Genomic DNA, 18,829 nt, shown 5'->3' on the forward strand with positions numbered 1-18,829 from the left:
CAAATCCATGTGCTGCACTTGCCTCCTCTGAGGAATTGTCTTAATGCATCTGTTAAATTAACTGCTAGGCAGAAGATGCCACGATCAGGGCTTGTTCATTCCTGCTGGGATGGAGTGGTCCTGGCTTGGGAAGGACCACTCCTCCCTGAGCCCTGTGTGGGTGAATTTGAGGATCTGAATGTTCAGGGAAAACACATTCCTGGGCCATCCTGAAGGAGCTCAAACCATTTGGCTTTTTGCCTCCCCACTGAGGTTCGTTACAGCCCCTGCTAAATCTGAGGCCAGTGGAGAGCACAGATCCAGTAGTGCTGTTGAGGCTGACACCCATCCACATCCCTGTAACACCCTCAAAGCGAGGAGAAGATGCTCCTCAGACTGCAGGGCTTTAATGACAGGCTGCTGCATCCATCCTCTTCCTCACAAGCAGCAACTGAGGGCTGAAAAGCAGATGGCATCTGCACAGATGTAAAGCGCAAAGCCCTTCGAACAAAGGGATTGTCCTTTCCCTCATGCTGCTGTGCCCTCCTTGCTTCTGAGCCAAAACACTCAGGATCTGGCCTCAGATGTCTGTGAGAGCAGTGCAGGGAGCTGAATCCCTCCCCACGCTGCTTCTCAGATCCTCACCACAGCCTGAGGTAGTGTTACTGGGACTGAAAGCTGAGGACAGATGCTCCAGATTGTACCTTTTTGATGGAAGAACTATGTTATCCTGTCACTGCTCCCCGGCTGTGTCCCCAGGGAGGCCAGGCTGGCGGTCTTCTGCCTCCCCACAGGAGGTAATAGATAACAGCCCCAGCCTGTTGGGTGATAGGGACTGTAGGAACACGGGTACTGGCCATGCAGCCCCACAGTGGTACCCACCATCCCTCACTGTTGCTATAGAGACAGAAGCTGGCTTTCACTGCAGCGATGCTGGTTGTTTCTGAGCAGTACCTTTGGCATGGCAGGCAGCTGGGAGAGAGAGATGAGAGATGCCATGTGGTGCTGTGCCACTTGCCTTGTTGGGAGGGATGGGCATGGCCAAGGCAAGGCTCTCCTGGGCCTTTCCTGGTGCCTCTGTGCCCAGATCTACACTCATCTTGTAAGGGCTCACCCCAAACCCTCTCTGCAGTGAGCACAAAAGCACTGGGGCTCCCCCATTCTGGGGACTGAAGTACCAGGGAGTACGAGGGGTACAGGCTGCAGGGGTGCCAAGGAGGAAGGTTCCCCACAGAAACCCTGTGTGGGAGCGAGCCCTGTCCTGTGAACCCCAGTTTACCCCAACTCACCTCTACCAGCTGTCCTGCTTTGCTTTGCAGCTACGTGCTGGGATGAGACCAAAGTTACCTACAACAGCAGCTTCTCCAGGCCACAATCTCCTGATCACACCAGCAAAGACCAGGGGTATCTCCTTCAAAGCCATTCTGGGTACAATACAAGACAATGCAAATGCAAGGAAACCTGGACCCAGAGACATGGCCATAGATGCATCCAGCCTATCTGCAAAGGTTCAATATAAAACCTAGAATCACAAAGTGAGAGCTTCCCACAAAGCAATCCGGACAAAGTGTTCCCCTGCCTCTTTAGGTACCCACCATCTCCAGCTACCCATAGGTGCATACACACACCATCGGAGCTGCAGTAACATGCTCCATTCTTCCTAGGGGTGAGGATAAACGCTGACAAGTCTGGAAGAAAGAAAAAGAACCATAGCTCACTTCTTCACATATGTTTTTGCAGGAGAAGGAGGCTGGCAAAGAAAACACCTGATGGAGGCCAAGCACAGCACCATGTCTCTGCTCCCACCCCATTTAAACAAGAAGCAGCAGGGGATTGGGGCATCACCGATCACCCCCCACTGCTCTGCCTGCTGCTGCACTGACCCGCAGCCTCCAGAGACAACCAGCAAGGCCCAGAGCTCTCCCCTTTCCTGAGCACACTCAGTGACAGCCCTTCCCATGGGACCCTCGCACAGGCCTCCCCAGGGAGCTCCATGGGAGGCTGGTCTCTGAAGGACACGGTGGTTCTCCTCCCCACGCTGCTGCCGGAGCTCAGTGACTCCCAGGGCGCTGCGCTTACGTCCCAGCTGGAGACACATGCCAGGGATAGATTTTCTGTTTAGCTTCTTTTCATGTTAATTATCAAAGAGCAAGGATCGTCAGCAGCGTGCCACAGTCATTATCTGAATGTCTCCTTCTCACCAGCAGCTCCTGTAGGAAGAGGCTCCCCAGATGGATACACATGGATAGATGAGAGCGCAAGATTGTTCCCTGGCCTTGCTGGGTGTATTTTGCTCACTTGGGATAGACAGGAGGACAGGGATGATGGGATCCTTGCATTCTGCAGGATGCATCCAGGTGCTGTAGTGTCCATCACGTGCCAAACATCAAACTCTTCTTAAGGCAGAGAAACCACAGAGAACTGGAGGGTTCTGTGCAAACTATGGGGTTTTCTTAGACAGTTGTGATGGGTGATCCAGTTCAGAGACACCACACTGAGCATGGCTGTCACCAGGCTTCAAGGTGGCTGATTGTCAGTAATGGGAAGCAGCAGAATAGTGTCTGGGTATCAAACTTTGTATTCAGTAATCTCAGACCAGTTCACAGACATCAGTTAGTTCAGCCTTGCAATAAGGAAGGTCAGGAGTGGTCTCCTCATTTCATACAGGGTAAGACACAGGAACATTTACCTCTGTAATGAGGTTACAGCTAAGCAAGTAGAGACAGGGGTATGAGCAGTTCTGGCTTCCTCCCTCTAGCTCACCAGCATTGCTGGGTGTACCAGAAAACAGTCAATGCTGTACAAGACTTACCTTGAAAATTCCCATCATTTGGCATCATTATAAAATCATAGCCACGAAGACTCCGCTTTGTATCTAGACCTGCTTTGCACAATCACCACGACTCAGCACAATGCCCATTCAATTACTCCCTGACTAGGATGAAAACAGACAACTTGCATTTGCCCTTTACCAGACCAACCCTTCCCCACAACCCTCACAGAGCAGACTTCTGAACAGCAGGTGAAAGGCTGGTTTCAATACGCCACCTTCAGCATCCTGAGCACCCATCGAGGTCCACCCTGTGCAAAGCAAACCATTGAAGTGATCATTTGCATCCCTTCAGTCAAGACCTGCTCCAAGTTGAACGCGTATCTCAAAGCTGCACTGAGCTGGCTTTTGTCCCTTCCCTCATGATAAGAACCAAACAGGGCAGGATTTCTCTGATTATTTATTATCTGTGAAGTGCCAGCAGTGTCCTGACTCTGTACAAGACACACTCCTCGCCTTACAAAAGGAAAAAGCACTGTGGCCAAAATGGTTTAGCATCAAAAAAGTGAACGAACGTGTTCTCAGGAAACTCTCAGGCGCTGCCTCCCCTGAGGACACATCAAGGTGCTGATGTCAACCACCCATAGGCAGCCACGTAGCTCGTTTCTCTCACCTGTAAAGCTAAATTAGGCTGCTGTCCAAACACAGCTTCAGAATAGGGCCAAAGGTACGGCCTTTGATTGCTAAAACCCAATCCATTGCAAGAAACTCTTTTCAAGTGGGGAAGCAACATTAAAAAACACCACTACTCATGGAAGCTACAACTGCTTCCAACAAACAACATGTAGAAAACACTGGGAGGGAGACTCTTCAAGTATCTACTTGTTTCCAGTGGAAAGGCCGTCAAGTCCCCGTGTTCACCAGATGGATATCAACATCTGACACGTGTTGGAAGACATCCATATCAACTCCACCAGCCTGAACTGTAAGTAGCCGAAAACAAAGCCAGACAGGACATCTGTGATGTGGTGCCGTCCAATCATGACACGGGAAAAGCCCACACAAAAGGCCCAGAGGACCAGCAGGATCCGGAGAGGGATGGCCAAGACCAGGTGGTTGAGGAAGAACTTGGAGAGCATGGCCACCCGGCTGGCGTGCCCGGCTGGGAATGCATAGGTGTCCATGGTCAGGTAGTCCAACAAGCCAGGGGTGACGTCGTACGGACCCTTCCGCTTGGCCAGCTTCTGCAGACCAGCCACAATCATGATGTCCAGGAGCAGGGCTATAGAATAAGAGACGAGAGAAAGGTCAGAGATGGAGCAGAGTCAAAGGCAAGTTTCAAGGCAGAACATTCAAGGATGGTCACTGTTTTTAGGTAGAGATTTGGGTTCATTTCCACCCATGTGTCCATGGGTCAGCTGCAGGCAGCCTCCCCATCCTCTGGTCACCACCCAAAAGTTAATCAACCCTGCCATGGAGAAGGCAAGTACCATTAGCACCATCTCTTTTGGGAGAAACCCAAACTGAAGAGGCAAGTGATCTGCCTGGGGAGGGAAAGAGCAACTGGTGAAGCTAAAATTAACACTCTTTGGGCCCTGAAACCACCAGACTGGGTGTCCCTGTTCCTGTCCTCCCTCTCCCTTAGCTGAGGTGTTGAACACCCACAAGCCATTTCTTGCTTATACTCTCCTCCCTCTTCCTGGGGCTTTCTCCCTTCAAGTCACCCCATGCACCCCTTTCCCTGCACAAACATGGTTTGGGGGTAACACATCCCCCAGCCTAAGCAAATCCAGGCTTGTGGCAGCAGAGGGATCATCCCTGCAGCTACATATCTTGACACTAAATCACCTTTCTTCTCTAACTGCTCTGGGAGCCAAACTCATCAGCACTTGTCTTCATCATCCTTCTCTTCATCCCACCTCCTTTGCCCCAGCCAACTGGTACTGTCGTTTCTATTTCCTAGCATTGATTTTAGTTTCCTTTAATCCACTCATCTGCTTTTCCCCAGCCCTCCTAATTAGCCAGAGTGCTGATTTCAGCTCCTCACAGCGATGACAAGGAAATATAGAGCATCGTGAGCACAGCCTGCTCCTTCAGCAGGAATGCGAGCGGCCAGTCGCCTGCTTCCTCTCCCCTGATAAAGACTGTTCCTTGAGAGCTGACAAGGTTTCAGGAGGATGGATGGGAGTGCGGCGGTGGCAGGGGATGGGAAATGAGGTGGCACATTGGAGGCAGGCAGCTCCTCCTGGCAGGAGCTGTCACGGCAGCTCTGCTTGCCTGCCTCCCGCTGCGTGCCACCCCTGCACAGCCAGCCTCCAGCACTGCTTTGGGGTGGAGATGGGGTTTATCCTGGCCAAATTCTCCCCTTATAGAAGGGCTATTCTCATCTGCAGGGTATCTTGCATGGGGAAGGGGGACAGCAGGAACTCCTTGAACCTCCTGTAACCCAGGTCCTGCCCGAGCCACTCCTGGGCTCTCAGAGCTGTGGAGGGGAGATGGAGCAGGAGAAAAGGTCTGGGTACCAGCTCCTTTATAGTGTCAATGGCAGCACAGGCCACAGTGGGACTCTTAAGTTAACCACAATGAGAAGCAGAAGGTGGACATGAAGGAAAGGTTTATAGGTGGTGTCTGAATCAAGGTTTGAGTCTGCAGATACAACACCAGCCCTGTAGCAGTAGCAATGGGCTTAGGAGGGCAAGGATAGACAGGACACTGAGCCTGCCTGATGTGATGGGCAGAGAGAAGGGGGAGGTCCACAGCCAATGGAGGGGGACCCTGGCACACAGTGGATCTCTGTATTTGATGGGTGCTGATGTTATTAAGGGGCTGGATGGGAGGGGAATGGGAGGGAGGAATTTCAAACGCAGGCTGGAGCAGCCACTCTTGGGGGTTTCCTGTTAAAGCTGAGTGCTGTCAGCACTGATGGTAACAAAGTGCTGAAGCTAACCAGCAGTATTGCTGTGTCCAGGCAGCCATGCAGCTCTGCTGATGCTTCCTAAATCACCCTGAGCCCAGCTCCTCACCCAGCAAGGTGACCCCTTCCACAGCCTCGATGCAGCAAAGTGCTTCAGCTCACCAGCTGCATTGCTCATTGGTCCCCTCTCACCTGGACAAGAACTGGGTGAGAACTGACGCCTTGGAATGCAAACTCAGGAGCCCAGGCACATGCATTCATTTCAGATAAGGTGATGCACCAGTGCTGCCAAGAGAAGAAGCTGCTTCTGCTGAAGTCAGCAGCTTATTGCATTGCTGAGGAGCTCAGCCAGGGCTCAGGAAGTACCCCAAAGTACCCAGTGTCTCCTCCATGGTGTACAATACCCCTGCTACACACCATTCCCCGTCAAATCTGCCTGCACATCAGTAGCACAGATGTATTGTGCTTTACTGATGGGTGGTGTTTACCAATATCTGTCAGTATTTTGCACTTACAAGATTATTTTATGGGCAAAGGGGATGTCAGGGCAACCTGAGGGATGCAGGCCTGTGTGCATGGAGGTGTTCAGGGCATGGAGAACATGCCAAAGAGCTGCTTTAATGGTCCTTTTGTTCAGCAGATGACTAAACTGGGCCTTCAGTACTGCTAGGTTTGGTTTTCATCAAATGATGCACAGAAAGCAGAAAGCCTCCTTTGCTCATATTCAAGATCTCAAGGCATGACAGCATTAAAACTGGGGTTAATCTGCTGTTTAAATGAAAACTCCCCAAGATCCTTCTGTTTGGTGCTTTCTCTGCCTATTCCCCTTGCACTTTCTGTTCCTTCCACCCAGTTCCATGAAACAACTGATTTATGGAGCAGCCCCAGCAGCCTGCCCTGCCCCAGCCCCTAAGGTACTGGTTGTCCCAGTGCCCTCACCCAGCTCTGAGGCTCAGCAGAACCTCTGTGCCCTGCCCACTGCTGCTGCGCTGCCAGGGTGAATCAGCACAAGCACTGCTGATGATGGCGCTGCCAATGGGGCACCCTGCAGGAGCAGAGATACTCAGCAGCCCCAGCCTCAGCCCTATTCCCTTGCAATTCCTTGACCTACATACCCACTTGGACTTCAGCTCGCTTGCTTTCGCCCCTTAATGCAAACCAAACCCTCCCTCCTCATCCATTACGGGGTTAACTCTGTTATGGGCAACCTTAGTGATGAGTCCAGCTGCAGATGGGTATCTCTGGTGCCTACTGGCTACTGTTTGCATCCAAAGGCCCTTAATCTTGCACCTCCCAGAGCAGCCACCTGCAAAGCAGCAGCATCACCTTCGGTCTGCCCTAACACAGGCAGAGATGTACAAATCCTTCAGGGACCCGACTAAAGGCTGGAGGAAATACAGCCCGGGGAGGGACTGCAGAAGGGAGCCTGCAGCTGATTTACCAGCCTGCACTTGCGTAATGCTGCTCTCTGGAGACAGGCAGACGGGGCTGTCGGAGCGCAGCAGGGATGGCAGCGTGCCTCCTGACCGAGGGGAGAGCAGAGGAGCAAGAAATCTTCCTTTAAAGTGATGTTTTCATCATGCCCGTCCCCCAGATGCATACAGCATTGGATTTAAAACAGAGGCAGCATTGGATATAAACTCCAGGTAGCGCTGGGTGTAAAAGAGCAAAGGAAGGATTAGCTCTTGCCCATCACTCCTTTCACATTCTTGTGAAAATGACCCAGAATTTCCCTTTTGACCTGCTGTCAAAGGGAAACAGTCCTTCCAGATTTCCCCTGCAAAACCATCACAAAAAGCTCTATTAACACCATAAACTTCCTTAAAGCACAAAACCAAAGAGCAAGTCCTGTCTGCCTGCGACAATTTTAGCATCAGAGATCACCTTGGTATGTAAATAGCCAACATCTGGCATCAGATGCACAGCAAATTAGCTGAAAGTGAGCCCCCTGGGCAGACGTTTTATATCTATTAATAAGAAAAGGAAAACAATTATCTGCCTTGCTCCTGCCACTAAACCTTAGGAGCCCATTAAGAGCGGAGAGGCAAGCCCTGCGCAGGCAAGGCACAAGGACAAACCTGAAGCATCATCAAGCAGAACCAAGCCAAACCCCAAAGCTCATATTTATGAAAAGCTGAACCAGTTGGATGCCCCCTGTCACCATAAGGTCCTTTTTGTCCCATAAGGTCTTTTCTGTCAGCTGAGGATGAGGATGGAGTGAGCACCCTTGGGGGCATCCATTGCCCGCCCCAGGTTGGAGCCAGGCAGCGTCTCCAAGGACAGAGGAAGATGCCAGCTGAGATGTTTATATAAGCATGTAATCACAGCTGAAAAACACCCTGGGTGCAGTGATGGGGGCAGAGAGGGAAAAAGGAGAAAGCCAAAAAAGCCCTTGGCTTCATCCACTCCTGCAGATGTGATTCATGGGGCTCCGTGCACATGGAGCTGCTTGGATGAGACAGAGCCCAGCCTGTGAGACTGGGATCAGAAACATCCACAAGCTGGACTATGAGCTGTGGGGAGAGGAAAAGGTGGGGGTAAATGCCCAGGAACAAGGAGCAATCCCATCCTGCCAACTCAGGAGCAACCAAGAGCATTGAACACCCCATCTGCCCATCCCCAGCACTGTATTAAAGCAGAGACAACTTGGTGGTAACTCATTGCCTGTGCTTCAGAACCTGCAGCCTGCTCCAACCTGGGTTCCTCTGTGCTACACCAACACCACTGAGATGGCACATGCTCTCCACCACAGCTGCCTTTGAAGGTGCTGTATTCCCAGATCAGCCACTCAGGAATGAACCTTGGGCAGATGTCACCATGCCCAGAAAACAGGGATTTTTTGCTGCACAATTAGAATTCATAATAATGAATTCATTCATTACTATGATAATCATGAATTCATTCATTTTTATTATAATAATGAATTCATAATAATGAGTTCATAATAATGAGTTCATAATAATGAACACTGCCTCCTTCTTGGGAAGTTCCTGTTTCTGAACTTCCCAAATCTCCCCCAGGCATTAGGCTCCCTGACCTGGAAAACGAGCTGTTTGCAGCCTTGACTACTTGATAGTAATGCAAGATGCAGGTTTCAAAAGCATCTCCAGCCCCTCTGTGGTGGAGCTGGTGGGAACTGGAGGAGATCCACCCCTCTGGAAGTGAACTCCTCTACTCCATTTCCTTCCCCAAATGTGGTACTATTGGGTGTGAGAGCTGAGAAAAGGCACAGATGGCAGGACATGCTGAAGAACCAATGAATCAGATGCTGGAGCATTTTGGTGGGAGGTTATTTTTTGGCTGAACAAGCAGCAGCATGGGATAAGTGGCCACAGGGAGGTGAAGAATAATGGTGGAAAGCTGCATTGTACAATTAATAGTGAAAAAAACCCCAACCAACAACTAAAAATAGAGCCACTATATCCCAGATGATTAGAACCAGCCCTGAGTGCAAACACAGGCTGCCTGGAGTTCCCCCCTTGGAAATACTGTGCCCTTGGGAGCTGGGTAATTTGCATCTCAGCATCATTGACTGAGGGGGGGGGCTGCACAGCTTGGGGACGAGATGGTGAGCGCAGTGAAAAGGGCTTGTGCTGGTGAGGAACATGAGCTGAGCACCCCCCCAGGATGGCTCAGCTGCATCCCAGAAGGGTTCTGACAGCTTGAAATGTCCCTGAATGCTGTGGCAGCAGTGCAGGGAACATCAGCACATCCCAGAACCACACACAGCAACCCACAAGCGCTGGTGAAGGAAGGAAAAGGCCTTGGGTTGGTGACCACCAGCACATTGCAGCCCATAGAAGCTGGACTCCTCCCTTGGCCTCAGTGCTGCTTACGCTTGTGTGTACACCCTGCTGCCTTCAGCAAGGCAAACAGCCCAAAGCCCCAATTTGGGCTGATGCTGTGGTACTCAGAGATACTCCAACCAACACACCTTGCAGTGCATTAGACCCAGGTCAGGTATGTCTCCAGCATCCTTGTCTAGTCAGAAACAGAGAGTGCTCCGGGCAAAACCATGGAGATGGCTTCCAAGGGAAAAGAACAGAGATGGTTCATCTGATTTCCCCTTCCCATCCAGCTCTGGTCCCATAGCAGGATACCCCAGGGGAGATGGGTTCATCCGATTTCCCCTTCCCACCCTGCTCCGGTCCCATAGCAGGATACCCCATGGGAGATGGTTCATCTGATTCCCCCCTCCCATCCTGCTCCAGTCCCATAGCAGGATACCCCATGGGCTCTCCCTGCCCTTGCTCCTCCCATAGACTCACCTCGCTGCCCAACACTCCTCCACCTTCCTCTTCCCAGCCACTGCTCCCGTCAGGCCGCATTAGAGGCAAACACACTCACCCATTTCCCAGGATCTCCCTTTGGGCCAGAGCCTGGCTCAGCCTCTCCAGCAGGGCTGGCTCTGCCTGAGTGAAACAGCTACAGTCCCCTTTCTGCTCCAGGCAGGGGCAATGGGAAGCCGTTCCCGGAGTGACAGACATAAGGATGACTCATTTCCCATGTTTATTCCCCCTCTTCCCATTCAACAACCCTCGCACTTCTTTCTCTCTCACTTTGCATTCAGGCTGTGGAACATTTTGCCTGCTCACTCTGTGTGAGGGCTGGATTTCAGCTTGCTGCAGCTTCCCCAAGGGCTGCACGCTGTCGGCTGCAGGGCTTGCAGCATCCTCAGCACCAAGCAGCCAGCCAGGAGCTGAGCCCCTCGATGCTGCCCTGGTACCCAGGGGCTGATCAGACCCTATGCATGTCCCTGGGAATAGCCTCATGTCTGCTCCAGCCGCAGACAGATGGGTCCCAGCCTGTCACTGACTGTCCTTCATCTGAAGGGACACTGCAGACTCACAAGCCTGCCCTGCAGTGAACAGTATATACTTGCTATAGAGGAAGCAGGCAAGGAAGGAGAGGGAAGGGGGGCAGGGAAGCCGGGGGAGCTGAGCATCACTTGCTGTTCAGAGATGCCTGAGCTCATCAGCCTTGAGGGGATGAAGGGTGAGGATGGCACCACCAAAGGACCAGATAACTGCTGTATCCGGGCAGGACAACTAGAAGCAGGTTAGCAGCCTGATGTGATGAAGAGGAATATTTAACACCAGGCTGGACCTGTGTCTAGATACTGGATGCAGAGAGTGGGCATCTGTGTCCTTCCCTCTGCCTGGCCATGGTTCAGTCATACTGGGTTACTTCACATTTAAACTGGGCGGATGTGCTGCAAACTTGCTGAGGTCTCAGTGGACACTGGACAGGGGCCAGACCTCCTCCTTGGGCCGGGTTTTACAAGGAGGGATGGCTCACACAGGACACCGGCTCCCCTTCCCTGCCGAAGCATCGTCTGCCCTACATAGCTCAGGAAATCCTGAGTCTCACAGGGACTAAATTAAAGGGGAGCAAACAGACACATCTGGCCCCAAAGCACCTCTGGGGCTCTTGGCTTAGCGAGCTCTGCTGTGTACAGACTGATTCATCCACCGTGCAACTCCCATGGTCTGGGCTGAGCCCTGAGGCTCAACAGGATGAACTTGTCTGTGCTGCCTGGGCACTTAATTTAGTCAGTGACCTTTAGCAGCAATGGGCTTTACTATCTGTGTTTTCACCGCATGGCCTCCAGTGACAATACCTGAAGCACCTCTGTATTGTTAAATCAGGGTCAGCAGGGGCTCAAGGGGCCTGGAGAAGGCATTCCTTGCTGTCTTTCCTTCCTTTCCTGCCAATCTGGTCTTGCTTGGAAGCTTCTGGGATGGGACTGCAGAGTCCTGGACATACATATGTATTTATAAATACATATTTAAACATGAATACATATATGGCTTTGGATAAAGTCTGCAGGGGACTATGCCTCAGAATATCATGGCTTGGTTCCCAGGCAGACTAAAACTGGGTCAGTATTCAGGGAGAAGGCTGAAGAGAGCAAGAACTGCCTCCTCACTGACCTTCAGGAGAGGAGAAGTGACCCTGGGCTCCCCTTCATTCCTCCTCCCATGTCATTTGCTCATGGTGCTGTGTCCATACCCTACAGCACTGCTTTAACTGATGGCAATAAATGCTTAGTGACAGCCCCAAAGAGCCAACCCGCTCCTTGGAAGAGGGATGCAGAGCCAGCTGGTGACGGTGGAGGACCAGGACCTGTGTCACTGAGACAACAGGCAAAGGGGTGACTGGAGTTTTCTTTTCTCCTAATCTAAATGCCTATTTCAGAAAGCTGTGAGCAAAGCAGAATCAGTTAATGGCTGGTATTTCAAACTGAGCATGAATATGTATTTTATATGGAGGGTTAACTGAGCAGATACCTTCTGCCAGCAAAGGCACAAAGCTGGAGTGCAGATAACTAAATGAGGTAGTTATTTGGCTCTAAACACAATAGGTGGACTTCACTGGAATGACCACTTTGGATGGATGACCATATTCCATCAGAGCAAGAAGGTAGCCTGGACGTGGAAAGATCATCATTCTAACGAGATCAATCTGTTCAGCTTAATAAATAGGAGGTGAAGAAATGACTTGAGCACTATCCAAAATATTGAAAGGCAGAAGAGATGTTGGCTAAAAGAGCTCTTCAGCTGGAGAGGCGAGGGTATGCAGATGCAATGAAGGGAAGAGTCAAACTGAAAGGAAGGCGCTTGTGAGCATCCCTACCACTGCAGTAATATAGAAACGGTTCTGACAAGTTCACCCTCACTTGTAATTGTACATCAGATTGAGTGTTTGGGTTTTTCCCCATAACAAATTGAACAGGAATAAATTAAGGGATGTGCTCCAGCCTGTGTTTTGCCGTGGGTTAGATCGATGATCCAAATGTTCTTTACCGGCTTTACAGTCAATGAATCACTAAATTTGGATCCACATCCTCACCAGAGGGATCAGAACCAGAAACTGAGGCACTGCTTCCCCCAGGGCTCGGTGGAGTTTCTGTCTGGTTCTGAAGCAGGTTGGGAATTTTAGTGCAAGCTTTACACCTGTTTTCCCCTTGAAAGACCAATTGCAAGGTTCAAATGATTTCCTGAGCACCTCCGTTTTCATGAAAACCTTGTGATTGCAGAGAAAAGCTTGAAAGGTCCTGAAAGTTCCCATTTGAGTCATTCATTCAAATAAAATGAACTCTAAAAGTGGGGGTTTCCTGATTTCCTCGGTTTGGCTGAGGGGTGCAGACTTCCTTCCTGACTCTTCAACAGCCAGGGCTGGCAGTGCTGACAGAGTCTTCCTGAAAGCACATTCTGGCAGAGGGATTTTGTACAGTGGGCACAGATATCTGATTCCTTCCATCTTTTCAGCAACAACTCGTGAACATGCTCCTCTGGCTGTTTGGCATTTGCTGGGAGGGATGACAATGAGAATCGATAGATTCCATCACAGATAGCAAACACAGGGGGAAAACATTGCTTTGGGGTTGCTGATCAACATCTGCAGTTGGGATGGATGGAGCACCCCGGCGTCAGACCCCCCTCACCCAAAATGCTCCCACATGTGTTGGCAAGAGCTCCTCAGGCGCAAGTGCCCCCCCTCCATCTGCAGTGATGCTTCTGCCAGGTTCCCGGTCCCATTCCAGCAGTCTCCTGTCTCCTCGCCTTGAAAGCCTGATTGCACATCCTAAACAAGTGCTCTGTGATGGGCTGGCTCCCTGCCCAGAGACTGCATCAGAAATCCTGCTTGATGTCTCAAACCCTCAGCAAGCAGGGGGAAGGGAGGACAGACAGGGGAGGTGAGGAAGGGGCACCACAGGCAGTACCGACTTCCCCACTTCCCTCTTCCCCAGAGACCAGGGAAGCACTAGGAGGTTCCCTTCCCTTTGGGCTGTCCCCACTTTACAGCACATCCTGATGGATTTGAACCATAGGAAAACACCAGTGGGAGGGACCAAGGATGCCAGATGCAGCAGTTGTGTCATGCCCTTCCTACCTACACAAGACCCCACTAATCATGGGCTCCAGCAGCCCCATGCTCCACAGCCAGGCTCCTTCCTCCATCAGCAATGCAGGTATTACAGCAGCAGCTACTCGGATACTCGGAGTTTCTGGCTGCAATCTGGAATATCAAACCAAGGCCACACAGAGATGAGCTCTGTGGGGTGACACGAGTTCTGCAGAAGAAGCTCTGACAACAGAGGCTCAGGGTGCACCACTCAGTGCTGTCCACTTGGAGGGCAAAAAGGAGCGACTTGGAGGCTGCTCTTTGGAGCTCTCAATGGAGCTGTCAAGTCACCACATTTGAGACCCAAGCAGGGCTGAGCTCTCCCAGTGCCCACCTGATACTCAAAGTTTCTATGGTTTCGCATTTGGCCTCCTCAGATGGCAACAGAAGGGTGAGAAAACTGTCCTTGTTTTTAAGCCAAAGGTGGCACTAGTGCTTTATAAGGACCTCAAATATTTTGGAGCCAAAGAGGTCAGTTTTCATGCTCCAAGGCCATCAAAGGCTCTCAGGTCAAGAGACATCTGGACACTGTGCCCGCTGATGTTCGTCACCTCCTATTTCATCCTCGTGCCCTTTTAAACGGAGCTTCTCTCAGCGAGAGGCTGACCCAGCACACCGAGGAGCCCCTGGAAGAACTGCTGACATCAGCGGGCTCTGCATCACGCTGATGCTATTCTGGCTGCTTCCCTGCCATGGCCTCCCTTCTCTAGATGTCACAGCACAAGGACGGTCTCTTTCAAAGGCAAGAGGGGAGAAAAGGCACCAGGGTGCTGTGCAAGCCAGTTCAGTGCAGTCTGCACCCTCTCCTAAAGATGAACCTGTGAGAAAGAAATGGGGCCATGCTGCAGAGCCCACATTGTGTCGCATTGGTCCCTTACCTGGGGTGCCTCTGAAATGCAAGGTCCCTATGCCTTCTCAAAAGGATCCCTGAGAAGCAGAGGCCTAAATCCAATGTTTTTTAATTTCTCTTACCAACCAAAAGTGGGAGATCCAATCGCTGGTTTTGGGAGAGGGTGAAACACATTGGTGGATCCCAGCCAGATGAGATAGCACAGAGGAGTTAGTCACAAGGAAAAACATGATAAGTGAGCACCATGCCAAAGGCAGAACAACAAGAAGAGCAAGGTCCTCAGATAGACATGGCCAGGGCGGTTTGGGGCCAGGATCTGAGGGAAGTCATGCCTAGAGCTCAGCGTGGTCACTGGTGGGACGTTGGTCCACACGGGTGGAATGGGCCCTGCTTAACTTAGAAGGCAACTCTAACACACCCCAACCTCCAGAAACAAGGGCACTGACCACCATGCAGAGGAGGACTAGCAGGAAAGGCAGAGAGATCCCAGCCCATCTGCACAGCCTCTGGGTCAAATTAGCACATGGAAATGGGACAGCAGCAAGAAAGGTCCCCAAGGGAAGGTAGAGACAAGATCAGACTGCAGGACTCCATCACGTGGTGGCTGAGATGGGAACCAGGGTCTGGGAACATCTTTTCCTCAAGGATATCTTCAGGAATCGATCCACATATCAAAGATTCAAATCTTTACGTTTTCCCATCTATCAAACCACCAATGCAGATGACCCTACATTAAATACAGACATGGCTGCTGGTATACACCTGCACATCACAGACGCTTCTTTGATCTGACTGGACAAGCCTGTCCCATCCAGGACCAAGGACCTGCCCCTACTCCATGGGTACCACCAGCTACCAAGATTCCTCCATCCCTCTCAGACAACTCTTTGCTACACCCATCACCCATGGTACCCATGACTGAGACAGCCAATACGTGCAGCATTCACCCTAAAGGTCACTCCCTGCTTCCCAACCACACCGGTGGCTGGGAGCAGGCAGAGGAGGAGTCCCATTGCCGCTGCCCCTTGTGACCAGGGCTGGGCTCTCCCGGTGGGGAGGGAGGTTTGCCACTCACCTAGCAGCAGGTTCATGAGGACCTCTTGGCCTGCCAGCGTGCTGCTCTTCACCAGGCAGATGAGCGTCCCCGCGATCCAGGGGATGCCGTGCCCCGTTATCCCCAGGAGGTTGATCATGGAGCGGGCACCACCCCAGGAGGAGGCTGTGTTGGCGCACACCCCCAGCCTCTTGGAGATGCAGATATCGATGGCCAGCAGGGAGTTGAAGGCGATTCCCTTGAAGGAGGGGTTGAGCTGCATGCAGTCCTCTTCGGGCAGCTGCTGCGACTGCCTCCGCTCCTTGGGGTTGCTGCTCTGGGTACCAGCTCCTCCGGCCTGGCCGCTCTGCTTTCTGCCGGAGCCCCTGTTCTCCTGGTTCCCCTTCAAGGGCTGGTTCAGGGAGAGGAACTCAGCCCTGTTGAGGACATTGTTCCTGTCTCTTGCCCTGGACCGCGCCTGGGATGCTGGCATTGCAGTCTCTCTTTAACGCAACCTGCTCTGCAAACACCGGGAAGGAGAGAAATCCCTCTTCTCCCTGCAGGAAGCTTCCCCCACTCCCACCCTCACAAGCCGTGAATTTGGGAGGCTGCAAAGGTTCCCCTCTGTTGCAGTTGCCCCCAGCACAGACTGCAGCTGTTAAATATAGAGTAAGGAATGCACATGGCTGTTTACTTCACGGGCCTAGCAAGCTTGGAAGGAGAATTAATGCCAGGCCTGGCAGCCACTCCAGTGCCAGGGAAAAAGGTTAAACAGCCAATAGATTGGAAGAAGAGGAGGGAAAAGCGTTGTGCCAAAGGTTGGTTGCTTCTGGCCTGGTCTATTTAAATCTTCCAATTGCTTATTCCCCTGGGCTGCAAGGGAAAATGGGAAATGTAGTTCTTTTAGGCATGGCAATTCGCATTTCTGTGTCAGAGAGAAGGAGCTGGAGGAAATCACAGCATCCCCCCTCCCCATGACAGCTAGCACTGCTCCTATCAAGTGCTGTGCAGCCTGGCTTTGCAAGCTCCAAGGCTGGGTGTTGATTAGGGGCTTCCTCACAAGGAATTCTACCTGGGTGTCTTATTGATTTCTCTGTTCTCCAACATCTCCCCCCCCGCAAGGGCACCCTAAACACCGCCTTCCTCTCACTGCATGGATACCTTTCAAGCATCACGAGCTCCATCCTCCCTTCCCGCTCAGGGTGCACCCCTGCAGCATCTCCCATCACTCACCCCGTTCCTGGAGCAGGGAGAAGCATCACCTGCCTCCTGGATTAAAAGAGACACGGCACCGCAAATGAATTCCCATCCTCCTGCCCCCAGCGCCGAGCGTGGCCTCAATACCGCACGCTTGTGCCGTGTCATGCAGCATCGCACATCCCAGGCTGAAAGAGGGTGACAGGCAGGTTACCTTCCCTGGGCAAGGAGCTGTCACGGCTCCACACAACCCACACGCCTGAGAAACACGATTATTGCTATGCACATAGGCTGGAAATCCCCCGTGGGCAGAGAAGTGGAGAAGATGAGTATTGCACCGAGGAGCTGAACAGGCACCTCTCTGGGTGACAGTGACAAACACCCAGTTATGGAGGTCAGTATTTGTACAGGTAACCCAGGGAATCAGGCACCCAGGTGTCTTTAACAGTCTTGTCCAAAATCCAACAGAGAGCTGAGGTGCTAAACGAGGGGTGGCTCTTGGCTTTCTAAGTAAGGAAAAGTTTGCACTTTCTTTGCACTTTTAATCCATAGCTCTTAAAACCCTCTGTGAGAACTATGCACCCAGCCCTTGCCCATCTGACTGACAGTCTGACCAGAGGTGAGAGCAATGCTTGGCCAAACAAGTGCCAGAGGTCCTGGGTTTGCTCAGATTTCCCTTTCTCAAGGGAAAATGACATCAATTCATCTGTGAATCACACCCTGTAGGAAGTTACCCCTCATCTGTGATGATGATTCCAGCTGGAGGAAGAGCTGCCCCCCCCCACCAGCCCATAAACCACAACCCCTTCAGCTCGGGTACCACTTGGCACTGTCACATCCCCGACACCCACCAGCTCCTGTCTGGTCATTGTCTGCTCAGCAGCATTCTCACGCTATCAGGGCAGTCAGCACCCTGTCCCTATCTGCCTGCCCTCATCCCGCTGCCCCGCTCCGAGGCATGCGGTAAATCTCAGCCCACCTGCCATGAGCCAAGGAGATAACCATCATCACTGCTTCAGCTTGGCTCCAGCCATCACCTCCCTGCTGGATGGGTGCCCTGCTCCTCCAGCTCCATGCAGGGCTGCTGCTGTGCGGGGCTCTTTGCAAACATCACAGGCACAGAAAGCCTACAGAAAGAGGGAGAATCATCCCTCCCTCTGTCCAGTCCAGTGCCCAGGATGCTGAGCTGTTACTGAGCATGTCACAGGGTAAAAAATACCTTGAAAGCCTGTGGAGTTAATTTAATCTGGTGCCTGTCTCTTCTGCTGATGCTGATACAAGGGAATTTCCCTGCCTTACATACAGAGCTGCCCCAGCCTCCCTGTGAGAGTCCACCACAGCCCAGCACGAGTCCCCAGTGGGAAGGGGATGGAGGAGGAAGGGTTGCATGGGATGGATGCAGCACCAGCAAACCCCTGTCAAAAGGGCAGTGGGAAAGGAAAGCAGTTTGGTCTCTCCTGCAACAGGGTGGGCTGTCAGCACCGGATCCAGCCAGGGAAACCAAGCTTGGGAAGGAAACCTCCCCAGTCCCTGCACTGGGACCATGATGAGCACCATCCTGCTGCTCTGCTCACAACACAGCCACAAACCCCAGGGTTTATAAATATCCCTGCTAAGCTTGTAGACAGGCTTCCTGCTCCAGCAGGGCTATTCCAGGCCTGACACCCGATCCACACGGATCACCTGGGAGAATGCCCGGACGGACAAATCCGCATGGACAAATCTGGTGTGCTCCATGCTCCCAGCTCGCTCAGCCTCCCTGTGCTGCTGCCTCCCTGTCACCCTGCAGTGTCCTGTGCTGCAGTCCCATGGTGCCCACCGCAATTCCCCATGGATGGCTGGAGATGGGGTGGGATGGGAGAGGCAGCAACGTCCCCTTTCTCTGTGATTCACTGGCAGTGTTGGTGCATCCCAGCCTCCAGCAGTGCCTGGCCAAGAAGCAGAGCTTGCAGCCAAAATGATTGCAAGCAAACCCATGGTGTTCCTGAGTGGGATTGCTCTGGGGGTGAGAAAGAGAGAGAGCTTGGCCAAAGTGAAATGTGGTCTTGTGCAGTGTGTATGCCACAGGCAGCAGATCCAGCCAGGCCCATCAGCACAGCACAACGTAGCCTCCAGTGGGCTGCTTGTATGTGCTGCTGATCAGATGGTGAAGAGCAAACCCTGCCTTTCCATAAACCA

General features: G+C 52.1%; 1 protein-coding gene across 1 annotated transcript; it reads right to left on the bottom strand.

Moving 5' to 3' along the window:
* Positions 1 to 3,193: 3,193 nt before the first annotated feature.
* PLPP7 (phospholipid phosphatase 7 (inactive)) lies at positions 3,194 to 17,847 on the bottom strand. Its single transcript, XM_061352736.1, has 2 exons — positions 15,497 to 17,847; positions 3,194 to 4,031 (listed from the first exon to the last, which is right to left on the bottom strand). Exons 1-2 carry the CDS (start codon positions 15,945 to 15,947, stop codon positions 3,667 to 3,669), a joined length of 816 nt encoding a protein of 271 aa, XP_061208720.1. The 5' UTR covers positions 15,948 to 17,847; the 3' UTR covers positions 3,194 to 3,666.
* Positions 17,848 to 18,829: the final 982 nt, after the last annotated feature.

Source organism: Neopsephotus bourkii, unplaced genomic scaffold (assembly GCF_033783945.1).
Source record: "Neopsephotus bourkii isolate Nb327-2 ecotype Australia unplaced genomic scaffold, CSIRO-AGI_Nbou_v1 NB_659, whole genome shotgun sequence".
In the NCBI taxonomy this organism is placed as follows: Eukaryota; Metazoa; Chordata; class Aves; order Psittaciformes; family Psittacidae; genus Neopsephotus; species Neopsephotus bourkii.

Excerpts from the sequence above, each read along its gene's own strand:
- PLPP7 (XM_061352736.1), bottom strand. The coding sequence starts at position 15,947 with ATGCCAGCATCCCAGGCGCGGTCCAGGGCAAGAGACAGGAACAATGTC. Across the intron at positions 4,032-15,496 it reads CCTCATGAACCTGCTGCTAG|CCCTGCTCCTGGACATCATG; the intron begins GTGAGTGGCAAA and ends CTTATTCTATAG.